We start from the raw sequence: 14,890 nt of genomic DNA on the forward strand, positions 1-14,890 counted from the left end.
CACACTTCTTTCCCCCCAGATCTGTATCCTTCTCTGTGAACCAGCAACACCCTGGTCAGATTCTGGTCCAGGCCCAGGTCGTCCCCTTGGCCCTGGAGCTGTCCACCGACCTGCTGGTGCTCCGCCCCACCCACACATGGCTCGCCCAATCAGGATACAGGAGCTCGGTTACCCTTCGGAACCAGCGTAACCGCGCTGCAGAATTCACATGGAGGCCGGTAGTCACAGAGAGCGGCCTCCTCTTCACCATTCGACCAGCTACAGGTGCTAAGAGTGCAGCTTGACTTTAGTGTCCCAGGGTGGGAGTTTACAAAGCCTTAATATCAGGAATGTGACCATGCATCATCTCCCTCCCTGTTGTGTTTCTCTTTAAGGAGCTTTATTGTGAATGATTGTTTGAATTAGGGCTAATACAACAAATGTACCCCCTACCTCGCCAGGTACAGTGGAGCCGTACAGGGAATTGGACTGCGAGGTAGTGTGGCATCCCTCCTTCACCTCCCCTTCTGAGGGAGAGTTCGACCTCTGTGTTCATGAGGGCAACACACAACGCCTGCACTGTGTTGCTAAGGTCGGCCCCTAAAATAGGAACGATGACTTTGTATTAACAACTTTTTGCCTTGACCAGTTGAGTATGAGTGGTGGTATGTGGGATTTGGGTCATAACTCAACTGCGTGCCAGCTATATCTTCAGCAACTACTATTACTCTTTGCCTCGTTACAAATCTTCTTAATCTTGCTCTCAATGTTCACCAGATTGATGCCTTTAACTTTAAAATGTAGCCTAAAAATTGAGTGTGAAGTCTTCACAAGTTTTTGTGGTATCAAAACATCCATAGAAACTTTTCAATTCCCTCCTGCAACGTTGGTAATAACCCAGCTCCTAAACAACTATCTGGGATGTCACCTTGAGATGACCTCAAGACAGCTGTGATTAGGGTAGTTGGCAAAAAGATTTCAAAAATACAAATTATCTTCTTTTTTTTCTCTCCTTTTTAACAATGTTCAACAATCATACGAACACAAATCCATCTGAGAGGCAGATATTGATTTCTCCTCTGACAGCAGCCTCAGTGGACCAGAACACAATCAAGCAAAGTGTCTGAAGAAAGGCTTGTGATTGTCATGCGAAAACGGTCCCTGTACTGTTATCATCACTCCTCTCTTCAAAGAGTCGTACAAATGCCACGGATACATGTGCTCCGGGTGCTGTCAAAAGCCCTTCAGTAAAACGAGAGAAATCACTGACTGGAGTAGAATTAGACAAGGCAGCGTGAGGGAGAGTGGGTGGACTACACATGTCAATAACAACACAATGGAATGAATACTGCAGAGCAATGGATTTTCCGTTTTCCTCTCTGTCCTCTCAGGTCGGGTCCACCAGCGTCCAGCTGGCAGAGAAAAAAGTCATGTTTGGATCGGTGCCTCTCAACATGCCCTCTATCAGAACTGCAGTCTTACACAACACCGGAAAGAACCACGCCTACTATCAGGTGCCTACACAGGAACGCTACTTGTGTTTTTGCATAGATACTTACCCAAGAAGAAAAAAGTAGCCAGACTGTCTCTCTCCGTCTCTCGTTGATGCAGGTGCTAGATGTTTCTCCTCTGCCAGGCTTGGTGGTGAGTCCACCTGAGGGCGTGGTGCCGACTGGGGGGCAGGCCGCACTCCAGATCCACTTCATTCCCGACTCTGTCATCAAGTTTGACACTACAGTAAAGGTGGGCGAGAGGTGGAAAGAGGCGGGAGGAGAGAGAGGGCTCGTAGTTTACTTATTTTGGCGATTTGTCCGAGTATGTGTGTCAGCGATAAAGAGAGGATGTGTGTGTGTGTGTTACAGACAGCTCTGAGGAACATGAAGTCCTTGGAGCTCAGAGTGGGCGGATCAGTGGAGCCTCCAAATGTAGACATCAGTGTGGTGAGTTTTCAGCGAAGCAGCTCAAAATCTAAAACGTAAACAAAAAGCCTGACAATGCCTGCTGCAGTGTTCCAGTACCTCTGAAGAAACAGCAGGTTGAAAAGGGATTTAAAGTCAATCACGTATCTGTTTAGTTTTTTTTTTGTTTGAATTATTTATTATTATATCATTATTTTTAAACCTGCCTTGCCTGACTTGAAGATCTGTCATCTCAACCTTTTTCCTTTATAACAAGCACCATAATAGGAATAAGCTTTTTTATGTTTTTATCTTTGACTATTCAATTGTACATCAGGACTGACTGATTGCAGTCTTGCATTTTCCTTTAATAATGTCAAATGAATCAATCTGTATTATTCTCTATGTCGCAATTACAATCAATATAACAAGCAGTTTGTTCATCATACTGATTGCACACACAAAGGATGCCTTTATAGATGATGATGATCAAACTAATGAAAATGATTACTTTTCGACAAAGGATAAGGTTTACCAACAGAAATGAATACGTCATTGTGAATATTGAAGGTTTGTAGGTGTGGAGCACGAAAGCAGTTCTTTTTATTTACCAGATGTGTCGTCCAGAAGCCATTAAACTCAAATTCAGAGTCGGTAGAAGTACTGATGCAGCATTATAATCTTTTTTCGTGACCTAAAGTTTTTCCAGTTGCTCTAACAACCCTAGCCATCTTGTTTTTATTTCCCACAGCTGGGTTACTGCACCAGATTGAGAGGCTAAACACACAGATGCTCTCTATCAGGCTGACACACACTTTGTTTAGTAAGAAAGTAGACTTTATTTCTTACATGTGGTACCAACAATGTCTGTAGAGTTCAGCGTATGTCGATAGAGACACTTGTTACGTTTGTTTAGTAGCTCAGGAATCCTGGATGTGTGCACTGTGTGTCTTTGTGCACCGGCCTTGCAGACAGGCACTTAGCTGTGAATACCAGCTTCATGAAGGGGACAACATAAACTGTTGTTGTTGTAGTCGGGGCTGCCACAGAGATGTTCACTTCTATGCTCCTCTTTGAAGCCGTGTTCTTGTAGGTTACATTTGTGTGTGAAGTCCTTTGTCGTGATCTTTACAGGGTTGTTTTGTGACTGATGCAGTGTTTAATAAGCGATGCTTTGGGCCCTTTCACTCTCTGTCAGTTGCCCCATTTTGCTTTAAAGAAAACATATTGTATCATGGTTATGGATTTTCAGCTGATGAAATAATTCTCTTATTTTGTGTATTTCACACCCTTCACATTAAAGCATACATTTCTTGATCAATTGACTGACACAAATGCACCATGAGAGGAAAATATGATAAAAAGAAAGAGAGAAGAACAAATAATTTATATTATTCAAAAGGTAATGTATTCCTGAAGGGTGCCATTGACAAAAATGAATGGCTTTATTTCTGATACATAAAAATGATTATTATGCAAATATATCTTCCCATTTACACCTCCTGTAGTCTTGTTAGATTTATCAATATCATTATAAGACGTCATTAATGTTGGAGTGTAATGCCTCCATGAAAAGCTCTATTACTTGTTATATCCCACGAGCACATTCAAGCACATATTACAGTTTTGAATTTGCGGTGATGGATCCTGGGGCGCTCTAGTCTGAGATGGACTCCTGGAACATGGTTTTTATAATTACTAATCTCCACATAGGTGATAATAGCTTGTCTCATGGACGTGGAAAGTCAAAGAACAGGGGAAAAGTGACGATGTGAGAAGGAAGAAGAGACAATAGTCTTCGTGTTGAGGATGTATGTGTGTGTGCCATTTAGAAACAGCAGGCGTTGCACCTTTGAAAGAAATGAAGTGAAAGATATAATGCTTTTGTACGGCTCCAAAATGACTCTTTGATTTGTATTTGCTGTAGCTGTTGAGGTGCTACAACAGAGTTTGCTTGACGGGGCACGCTTCTTAAGTTGCTCAAACTAAATAGATGAAAGGAATACAGACGCTTTTTCAGCGACTTTATTTGTTGTCTACTCTGCTGAAATGATACAATATTTGGATAAAAGAAATGTCTTGTCAAGACAACTGGAATGGGATTGATTGATTTCATTCATCCCCGGCCTTATAATACATGCAACGTGTCCTGGTTTTGAGATATCCACCTTCCAGATGACTACTACTCTCTTATCTACTTGTGTTCATTTCTCCCTCCCTCTGTCAAGGCCCGTTTCCAGTTTCTCGGGGTCCATGCTGGCTCTCAGCGAGCGATACCGTTCGCTCTGACAAACCACTCGTCAGCCGCAGCCCAGATTACCTTCGACCTGGCAGAATACTCCGACTTCTCTTTGCACCTCCCTCAGCCCTCACAGTTGTACTGTGTGGTGATAGGTGGGTACTAGTCCCGAGAAGAAATGAATAAGGATGTAGTGTTATCGTATGACTGTCTTTGTGGGCTGTGACTAGAATGTAAGACTGGAATATGCATTTTTGCAAGTAGAGAAGGAGCCGGGCGTGAGTGTCGTGGAAGTCAGAGGCCACCAGACTGTGGACTGTTCCCTTGTCTTCTCCCCCACCCAGGTGAGATCCAGACCAAGCATTTCACAGTAGACCCGATTTCAGCCTAGTCAAAAAGCAAACGGTCAATACCAGATCTTGCTCCCTCTCAGCTTAAAGCTTTAAAATGTCTGTAAAAGTGATTAACATTTGAATAAAGTAGAGATGACCAGTAAACGAAATGTCTTCGTGCAGGCAGTCGGCTATGATTTCCACCTGCCAATGATGGTCAACGGAGCGCGATGGGCCACTGCTTCTCCGTCCCCTCTCTCCACCTCCTGCTCCGTCTCCTCCTCGCTGCCAGCCGGCAGCAGGAAGCGTGTCGTCAAACCTGTTCCATGGTCTGTCGCCATGGCGACGCAATGGCCTCAGCGCGTACAGGCCACAGGTGCGCTCGTAAATGTGGAGTTAAGAGTTTGTGTGCTCATGTGTTAGTGAAGGATATCGATATTTGAAAGACTAACTGTCTCCTGCTGGAATGAAACCTATATCAGGGATGATATGTGTCTCCATTGTTTGTGTACAGATTACATGTCACACGTAGCACTATGGGTTCACGGAGCAAAATGGAATGTTTTTCTGTCCCTTTAGTGCTGTGCGCCCCCCTGGAAATGTCCCCCTCTAGCCTAGAGTTCAATGTGGAACCCCAGGCACCACAGTCTCATGCTTACACCAAGGTATCTTCCTTCTGTTCTTAAAAGATTTCACTCAACTTCTTACTGGACTGCATTTTCATTTCTACCTGTCTTTGCAGCTTGTACTGAATTTCTAATCACCACCGTCTGTTCTTTTAGTCCCATTCTGCCTCTCACTCCTCTCTCCCTCCGCAGACAGTGGAGCTGAAAGCGGTGTGTGAGGAGAGCGTGTTTTGGCGCAAGGGCGTCAGGCAACATGCGAACTGGTGGTTTGGCTGCAGAGGAAATGCAGTAGCCGAGTACAGAAGAGAGGGGGAGCTATGTGTGGTGTCTCCATCATCAGGCAGTCTGGGGCCGGGCCAGTCCATCTACTTGACGGTCAGCATCAGCGCTGAGGCTGTCACAATGGGTGAGACAGACACTATAGAGTGTAACATCCCTCAAAATAATACTTCACATGGAGCAAAACGAAGATAATTTAAATTAAAATGATACTTCCTGGGGCCTTAAATAAATAATAGCATTACATTTTATTCTCCTAGGCTCTGGCAGAGTGACCAAACTGTCCCTCCCTCTCTACCTGGAAGACGAGGGAGGACAGGGGATGGGAGGAGAGGAGGTGCATGAACCTTACAGAGAGCTGTCCATCACCATCCAGCCTCCCTGTATCACCATCCACCCCCCTCAGATCCTCCTCACGCCAGTACCCCTGGAAGGCATCGCAACCGCCACACTCACCCTGCTGGCTATTGGATATCCTCGGTTTGTTTATACACACACACACACACACACACACACACACACACACACACACACACACACAACCCAGGCCAAAAAAGGTTCCAGTAACTGTTATGTTTCATGAATGCCTCCCTTTTGATTATTTGGATCATGGCACATGGACAGCTGCTTTGCGATCACAGTTGTGGTTGTCATCTTTCTGGATGAGCGGAGCCGTAACATTGATGGATCTTTATTGTATTTACATTTTGTTTAGCTTGTGGCAATTTACCAGCTGCGTTGAGCCTTTGGAACTGAACAAACACAGAGGAAACACCGCCACACACACATAAACTGACTACATTATTCATTTCAGTAGGATTTTCATCAGTCAAACCAGGGTTGCACTCATGTTAGATTTTGCTTACATTGCGAGCTAACTCGCTAATCCACACTCCTCCGGGGTTTACGTTGTTGGTCAGATTTCTGAGTGGGAAGCAATCTGGTTGCAATCTGACAGTCCTGGCAGCGTTTTCTGACCCAAAACTGAGGAACACAGTGCAGCTCCTCAAATAATCATATCTAGGGCACCGTTTACGCGCTACAATATCTACATAAAAGTATTTTTTTTGAGGACTACCCTGTACCCACAAGCCATATTGAGAAGGTTGCGTATTGCATAGGAGCAGAGAGTTTAATGTTGTATTCGTTGGAGATGTCCTTCCGCTATATATCCACTGTATGTCCAACTTTGCAGTGGAACCACGGTATCAGCTGAAGTGGACGAGGTGGAACTGGAGGATGGGGTGAAGATTCGGCCCGTTTCCATCATCTTCCCAGAGGGTAACAACCTTCCTGCCCAACACCAGGATCAGGTACAGACCTGTACTCAGACCAGTTTACTGAGGACCATCTGACCAAAAGCGGATGTTGTTCTTGTTACTTGCCTCAGTGCGGAGTTTATTTAGGGTATCAGAGACGTTTCCTCCTAAAAAGTCACACCCCTACAACTTATACCAGTGAACGTAATTCATCCTTTCAAGGTATTCAGTCGTGAATGACAGAGCAAATTAACATACCGCTCTAAATGTAATTGGTTTCACTCACAGAGTCACTTTCTTAAGAGCATATTGATTAAAGTCCAACACTTTTATGCCTCCATCGCAGCTGTATTTATCTGTACTTTTCTTGTTTTCCCCAAACTCTTGCTTAATTTCATTCGGATGTTTACAGTATATCCACACAGGTTCCGTCATGTCGGTATAAATTCCACTCACAGTCCAGGCTGATGTCTCCCCAGTCAGTTTTTGAAGATCTTGCAGCAGCTTGAGCGAAACCCAATTTTGCGCCTGCTTGCACTTAAACAGAAATACTATCAAGATCTGTGGAATTCATCCCTCTCTATCTGCAACCATAGAGACATCCAGTAGGCATTCAGAACCAGGAGGCCAATGTGACCTCTCTAGCCTGCAGCGTGTCCTTCTGCTCCGCCATCCCTCTGTCCCTCTGCACAGCCATCACCTTCACCGACCACCTCCACAACAAGTAACCGCTTATTGTAAAACTTAATCCCTAACATTTCTTTTTCTTGTCTTAGTCTTTTTGCCTACTCTCTTCCTTCATGTTGCTCACAAAGCATCCTCAAAACAGTTCAAATCCCTTTCTTATTATGCTGATTCCTCTTCTTCTGTTGACAATAACCCATACATTTAAAGTTGATTTAATCTACTAACTTGACTTTTTTTCTCTTTGTCTCTTCCGCCAGGTTTAAGGTGACGTTGTGTGCTATCGCTGACAACTGCGTGTTGACAGTGTGGCCCTACATGGCCCAGCACCGCTCCGAGCTACAGATAGTTCTCAAGACTGGTACTGGCCCCAACACACATCCATGACACAATTTAATTCTGTAGACTGAAGGACCAGACCTCATGAAAGTTTAGGAAAACCTGATGGGTATTGGTCCAATGGCAGTATCTGGTGAACTGTCAGTGAGTGCGAAAAGCTGTAAAGGAAATCGTTCTTGCCACATGAATAGTTTCAAGTGCCACCTAATAGCTGCAAAATCCAAATGGTGTAATCATCAAGCTTGTCCAAATCGAGTGAACTTTGTTTTAGCCTAGTTTCTCATCGTATCAATCAAAAGGTCCTACAGACTGGCAGCGTCTTAGGCTGACTACTACTAACACCTATTCATGACAACTTAAGTTAGCATCTATGATTGTTCATGCAACATTTCTCTCCTTTCATCTGATTGGTTTATATGTCACTGACGTTTAGGGGCCACAGATATTGAGGCGATCCTGCAGCGCCATCACACACCAAGTCTTGCCTCCGGTCCGACTTCATCCTCCTCCTCCTCATTGTTTGATCGCAACAGCTCAACAAGCAAGAACTCGACGGCATCAGGTCGGAAAATGAAATGTACTTCTGTAATTGTATTTTATTTGTAATTGTCTGAGTGCATTTCCTTTTTGCAAACGTGAGTTTTTATGTAGAGCGCTGTGTGTGTATCTGCCCTCGTCAGACTCCTTTCCAGACAGTGACAGCTCGAGCGGTCAGGCCAGCAGGAATACGGAAGGACTATATTACCAGAATGTATTAATGGCCGCGGAGAGGTGGTTTAGCTTCTTTGGGTGGCCGAGTGGACCACACCCCATCTCTGTGCCACACACACTCAGAAGGTATACCCAACAGTTGAGTTCAGGATCCGCATTTGGAGACTTCTTCTTTTATAATGGTGCCTCTTCTCTCCATCCAGAGTTGCGTCCAAAGTTCAAACGAATCATTCCAGTGGACGGACTTATCAAGTCACTCAAAATAATGACTCCAGGTGTGTATATGAAGCCGTCTCAAATGAGTCCTCCTCATGCTGACGTAGCTAACATGACAAGATTACATAGTAATGTTTAAATCTGGTCAACGACCGTGATGAAACTAGGTCATTGAAAGCGGGTTCTGCCTCCTGAATACTGCTTTTATACAGAGATCTCAAGAACAAACGGGAGCTCTCATGTGCAAATGATCTGTTTTATACAACAAGTCTGCTTTCAAATGGCAGTGGGCAGTCCACTCTGGTCATTATTGATTATTTAGAGGGTTAAAATGGATAAATAGTAAATGATACTGGAGTTGAAGCTCTGGTGGGATTTCATTTCATATCCGTGGGCATTGATCTGGCTCCAGATTAGAGGCTGATCAGACCTACATCCCCGTTTTACACAGAGGCTACGTACAAACCAAGGAAAACATATCTTTGTGCATGTGATTAACTGCTTATAGTCTAAACAACTGTTAAATACTCTATGAAATGGCACTGATTTTGTGGCTTGCAGACAGCAGACAAGTGGTATTGGTGTCATATCTGACCCGTTTTCAGTTTATCCTCACATATATAACTCAACACACTTTGTCCACGATACGTACAAGACAGGCGGACAGGGAGGAAACTCCCTTTCAAAATCCCCCATAGGTCGACCTGTACTCCAGATTGCAAGGGACATAACTATTGTATCGTTGTGTCCAGGTCTGTAGTGGACATGCTTCACCACCTGACTGGCAAACAGATTCCTGGTATTCCTCGGAGTCAGACACTTTCCTCTGATATAAACCAGCGCACCGATCAGCTGCTGCAGCAGCATGAAGCTATGCTGACTTTTCTCCGGTAGGCCTTACACGGATAAATACCATGCTACAATGCTGCTCTCACTGTTTTGATTGACTCCTGATTAAGGCTCCTTTCAGATGTGCATTTGATTACGCACATGTGACGGCAAAGTTACATGTTAGTCTTGTGTTTCAGTCACAACAGTATTGTCACAAGGTCAGACCTAGAAACACTTCTGTAACTGCAATTCCGTTACTTCAACAGATGTTACATTTTCTATGTCTGAAAAGGGTTAAAGGGACATTTTGGAAACTTTTGGGGGCTGCCGTCAATTGTCTCCATTTCATTGTATTGTGTGTTCAGGGTGCAGGGAGCATGCCTTTGTCACATCCGACCGCAGTACTTGCTTGACATGCAGGAGTACGAACACTGGTGCTCCCTCCTGCAGGTACGGATACCCATCCTAGACCTACACCATAAAATTGCATGTCCTCTAAATCTATTTTCGGAGAAGGAAAACAATTGCTTTAGTAATGCCTTTTTGATAACATTTAAAAAAAAAAAAAAACTCTCCTCTCTCTTTCACTCACACACAACATATTTAGAGCTTATTGTGCCATATTCATACATGTGTGTTTCTCTCAGTCAAATAAGGAAGAACTTGGTCTGGACTACAGCAGTGTTGACTTCGAGTCTCTGAGCAAGCGATCCTGGACTGACGTCCTGCTGCAAATATACAAGGTGAAAAACTTTCTGGCACTCTCTGTCTGACTCGATCCACTCTCCATCTTGTCAGATTATATGTACTCTTGTAAATCACTTCATGTTTTAAGTTATTCTGGGATCTTGCTGAAGTGTACCATAGCTCAGTTTTTCTTTAAAAAACTTTTTTGTCACTTTTTTTTCCCCTTAAGCTTTCTCTCTATTTATGTCTGTCCCTCCCTTAAATATCTGATTGTTATTGATTGACTGATTGTTGCCGGTCGAATAATTGTTAAATCAAAGGTTGACTGTAAAGTAGAGTTGTGCTGAAGAACGTCAGTCCCATCCTGATTCATGCACGTGTTGAAAATGGATCTGCGTTTGCTCAGGTGCTGGTGTTGTGCCGCGTGTCAGAGAGCGGTTTGAACACTCTGAAACGCGACGGCGTAGATGGAGTCCTCCCCGTCGGGTCACAGCCACGGGCCAGTAACATCTATTCATCCTGCGAGCTCCGGTTGCTCTTATGGCTCAACGTGCACTACCAGAGCATGAGGAAGACTATGTTGGGAACAGGTAGGACACACAACCACTTTTTTTTAAAGATTCAAAGTTAAGTGAAAAATGCTGATTAACAGGCCATTTCTGCATGGTAATGTTTCACAGGCGGTGTCCCATCAGCACGCTGGATAGTGGATTTTGACCTGGACTTGACAGATGGACTGGTGCTCACTGCTCTGCTTGCTGCCCACTGCCGTCACCTGGTCAGTGCGTGTGTGCATGTGTCTGTTCATTTTGTGCCGACCCTCCTCAGTGGGTGAGTCAATGAGGGATAGTGCTTAACGTCTTTAAGTGGCGCTGTGATTGATGGGATGAGGACGCAATTAATCCTGAATATGATTAGGGGAGCCTCTTATCATGCTAAGCACCATTTTTTTTGTGTGTGTGTGTGTGTGTGTGTGTGTGTGTGTGGAGTTACAGATAAATGTTTTTTATTCCCTCTAACCTGCTGTGTTGCTGTTTAGATCTGCAGCCACTTCCACAGGATGTACTCCACAACCAACAGCCTGGATCAGATAATGCACAACAACATTATAGTGGCCCAGGCCTTAACTGCACTGTGTCTCAACCTAGACGTACAGGTAAATACCAGATGTTTCTTATGCCAAGATCACCAGTCAAACTGGGCTTATTTCAGTAAATCAGGCTTATTTTCAGAAAAAGGAGGTCAGGACCTCAGTTACCTTGGAACCTACGTTACCCACAGTGCAGCTGGATGGCTGACAGTTCAGTTTGAGGATTTGGGTGTGTTATGCTAGTAGCTGCTAATGTAGCCGGGAACCTCAAGTAGAGAAGAATCAAACACTTTTTTAATTTTCAAATTAGTCTTCAGCTGCAACTGATGCTGATCACCATCACTATACAAACACTTTTAGACAACCAGTCTTAAGACATACGAGACTTAAAAGTTGTTTAATGTCGTGTTGCATCTTGTACATGATGATATCATGATGTCAGAGGTTAGGCGGCACTTCCTTCGTGTGTCCCTGTGTCTTGAGTGTGTGTGCTGCATTCAGCCCACAGACTTGTCGGACCCCAATCCAGTGCAGATGTTAATCCTGTGCGTTCACCTGTATGAGCGGCTGCCGCAGTACCTGCCGCTGCGCACTATCACTCTGTCAGGAGGTCTGCACAGCACTTTCAGCAAACAGGTAGCACACACACATCTTTGATCTCAGAAGACACCTAAATATAAATGTTACTAAATGAGCACTGCAAGACTGAAAATGGCTTGGATAATAAGCTCCAGGACAGATAGTGACACACACACAGACACGTTAACAGGATTATAGACACACACATATATTAATAGGATTATAGACAAAGCCCTACACACACTAACAGGATTACAAACACAGACAAATATACATTTGGGTAATGATCCACGTTGTCAGGTTAAGCCACATTACAAGCCTGACAAAAATAGATGTCAGTTTCTCGGTGCCGAGGAAGATGGATTTCATTGTTGTATTGTTTCCTGTCTGTATATACAAACACTTGGCTATTTGCCATGTGTTTCTGTGTTTCTTTGTGCTGCAGGTGCGTCTGGAAAACCCGTCCTCTAAGCCAATCAAATACCAGGTTCTTCTTTTAGGAGAGGATGCCCGTCTCTTCTCCCTCCCTGGTGGATCGGCTGTCACTATTCCTCCAAAGTATGTTTTTTTTACCTTAAAAAATGCAAATCACTATATACTTTTAACATTAGAAATGTGTACAAAACCTACAAGAACATCACAGAGGAGTGTGTGAAGACACCATTTCCATTGGTGTCAAACATCACGCTCCTTCTTCTCATCATAACTCATAAACTTTCCAGGGCTATACATATGTCAATCTGACAAGTGTTTTTTTTTTAATGATGCAAATTTGTTGAAATGTAAATAAATAGAGGTTTAAAAAGTGGGACTCAAAGTGTAGCCCACAGCTAACTCACTGACTCCATCTACCTTCTGCTTCACCCCCCCAAAGCAATATGAAAACTTTAGTTCCAAAACTGATATGAATAAAAGGAAAAAAGAATAGCAATAGGAGTGACAAAGGCCATTCATATTCTTTTGACATTTTGTTGACATTACCAAGGCACAGAATGTCCTATCAACATAGTTGTTATATCCCTGGGACACTGACACTCTGCGGGTTAAAACACCTTAAAATGTACCAATTGAAACAGGAGTTCCTTAACTTAGTCCCCACGAGTACCAGTGTTTTCAAAACATTTCATGGCCTTTAAAGGGACTTTCAAATATCTTGCAATTAATTTTTTCTTCATTCAATAAAGCAAATATCCTTCCCTGCCATATTTTACTCCTTTGGATTTAAGAACGATAAAGATGTATGTACAGTATGCTGCCTCTTTTGTGGTATTAATAGCTTGTGTGCCACCTGTGCCCTTCAAAGGGAAAACCCCTCTTCATCTCGTCCAAGTGGAGCAAAATTGCTTTTGCCTCAAGACTGTAGCGCATTAAAATGTACCAGTTTTGCTCTCAAGTGAGGATCCTCCATAAAAATAGCCTATGTCCCAATTTGAATCCTTAGCTTAACTGTCAGAAACTCCGTCTTTAAGGACAATACCATTATGCAGAAGTATTGAAATTCTGCTGATTCATAACGGTCATGACCTGAAAATTTGGTACGAGGGAATTGTGGTTCTAGTAGAACAGAAGATTATTCGATCATCTGTCGGTTTTCACAGGGCGCGCGCCGAACTGACGGTCCAGTTCAGCTGCGTCGTCATGCAGCCCATGGAGGCGGCCCTCCTGCTCATCCCCAGTTCTCCCTTCGGCCTGTGCGGCACCACTCTCGCCTTCAATCTGAAGACCCGCGTCAGTCACATCACACCCACGGTGAGTATAATGGATGAAAGGGGTTGGACCGACATAGCTGGCTTCAAGCCTCACCGGCTGATTTTCTGATAGCTTGCTAATCGTCCGTCTTTCTGATTGAATCGCGGCATGCTGCGTCGAACACACATCAAACAAATTGGTAGTTTAGATACATGGTGTTACTGAAGGCTGGCAGTTATAGAGGCTTCTACTAAGTAGATGATAGTCTCCTTCTTGCCGTTTCTCCTTAGAACACTGTCAAGTGCAAGTCTCCATGCTACCAGCTGAAAGTAATCCAAGTGCCCATAACTAACCCCTTCAACAAAGAAGCCACGTTCAGGTAGGAGTCTGTGTCCATGTTCATGTGTCCATGCATGTATGCAGTTAGTACCCAAATATCCCCAAAAACACTAGTAGAAATCCAGATAGTTTTGGTTACATTTGCCCATATCGCTTAATTCAACCTTCTCTGCTGTATGTGCATGTGTGTTTAGGGTCGTGCTGGTGGAGTCTCCGTTCAACCCACTGGACCCCAAAAAGAAAGGAGAAGGCCTCTTTCAACAGGCCTCCTCCGAAGCCAAGTAACGCATGCACTGTTCACAGCGCTAATACACACGCACACACACACACAATAAAAGACACAATCAAACAAACAAGATATAACATGTTAGTTAATGAGCTTTAGAGGTGATGCTGCTACCTTTAGACAGGGACAGATTAACTGTTTCCCCGATTTCCAGTCTTTAAGCTAAGCTAACAACTACTGGTTGTAGCTTCATATGCAACGGACAGATGCTCTTTATACTCTTAATATCACTGGTAGCACACAAGTTAACTTTTATGAACTCAAACACGGTAGCATGCTCTGTCTTACGCAAACTTTCCACATTGAATTGAACGTAAAATCAGATCAAACGTGAAGAGAGGTAACGTATGAGGTTGTTCCTCAGGAGAGCACTGGTTTGTCATGAAGAATAGCTGGTTAGTATGCATCTCTCACCACCGGAGACGTCTTCAAAGACAAACATTCCACTTCCTCCTCATCATGCAGTTAAATATGAGGATTTGAAGTAGGACTGAGGTCATCTATGGTGCAGCTGAATCAAGTTGTGTAGTCTTGATATTCATATATTATGAATGATCATGATTTTTTTTTGTCCTCCCTCTTTCAGTATGAAGATGATGACTCCAGACAGGAGCTGTGGGGAGGAGATGGAAGGAAAGTGCTCGGATCTCAGTAAGTAACACAAATGCACCCCCGCTCTGTGCCGCCTTGATTACGGTTGGTGCTTGTGTGTGGGTATACTACCTGTATTCACGTCCGCAAGCTTGTGGTCTTTTTTTATAAGTGAGTGTGTGTGTGTGTGTGTGTGTGTGTGTGTGTGTGTGTGTGTGTGTGTGTGTGTGTGTGTG

General features: G+C 43.8%; 1 protein-coding gene across 1 annotated transcript in view; it reads left to right on the top strand.

The window, feature by feature from the left end:
• LOC116386320 (cilia- and flagella-associated protein 47) overlaps positions 1-14,890 on the top strand; it is a 40,421-nt gene that overhangs the window by 5,207 nt on the left and 20,324 nt on the right. Inside the window, exons 16-44 of the mRNA XM_031852432.1 lie at positions 20-264; positions 441-571; positions 1,371-1,493; positions 1,591-1,722; positions 1,842-1,919; positions 4,106-4,271; positions 4,381-4,460; positions 4,632-4,824; positions 5,028-5,113; positions 5,267-5,480; positions 5,614-5,833; positions 6,549-6,666; positions 7,209-7,336; positions 7,557-7,657; positions 8,069-8,197; positions 8,316-8,472; positions 8,550-8,621; positions 9,315-9,452; positions 9,759-9,843; positions 10,041-10,136; positions 10,487-10,670; positions 10,761-10,858; positions 11,120-11,236; positions 11,672-11,806; positions 12,195-12,307; positions 13,348-13,498; positions 13,729-13,817; positions 13,972-14,058; positions 14,650-14,714. Coding sequence (XP_031708292.1) covers positions 20-264; positions 441-571; positions 1,371-1,493; positions 1,591-1,722; positions 1,842-1,919; positions 4,106-4,271; positions 4,381-4,460; positions 4,632-4,824; positions 5,028-5,113; positions 5,267-5,480; positions 5,614-5,833; positions 6,549-6,666; positions 7,209-7,336; positions 7,557-7,657; positions 8,069-8,197; positions 8,316-8,472; positions 8,550-8,621; positions 9,315-9,452; positions 9,759-9,843; positions 10,041-10,136; positions 10,487-10,670; positions 10,761-10,858; positions 11,120-11,236; positions 11,672-11,806; positions 12,195-12,307; positions 13,348-13,498; positions 13,729-13,817; positions 13,972-14,058; positions 14,650-14,714 — 3,731 coding nt within the window. The remainder of the gene's footprint in view (positions 1-19; positions 265-440; positions 572-1,370; positions 1,494-1,590; positions 1,723-1,841; positions 1,920-4,105; positions 4,272-4,380; positions 4,461-4,631; positions 4,825-5,027; positions 5,114-5,266; positions 5,481-5,613; positions 5,834-6,548; positions 6,667-7,208; positions 7,337-7,556; positions 7,658-8,068; positions 8,198-8,315; positions 8,473-8,549; positions 8,622-9,314; positions 9,453-9,758; positions 9,844-10,040; positions 10,137-10,486; positions 10,671-10,760; positions 10,859-11,119; positions 11,237-11,671; positions 11,807-12,194; positions 12,308-13,347; positions 13,499-13,728; positions 13,818-13,971; positions 14,059-14,649; positions 14,715-14,890) is intronic.

Source organism: Anarrhichthys ocellatus, unplaced genomic scaffold, assembly GCF_004355925.1.
Source record: "Anarrhichthys ocellatus isolate YVR2014 unplaced genomic scaffold, GSC_Weel_1.0 scaffold12, whole genome shotgun sequence".
NCBI classification, from domain to species: domain Eukaryota; kingdom Metazoa; phylum Chordata; class Actinopteri; order Perciformes; family Anarhichadidae; genus Anarrhichthys; species Anarrhichthys ocellatus.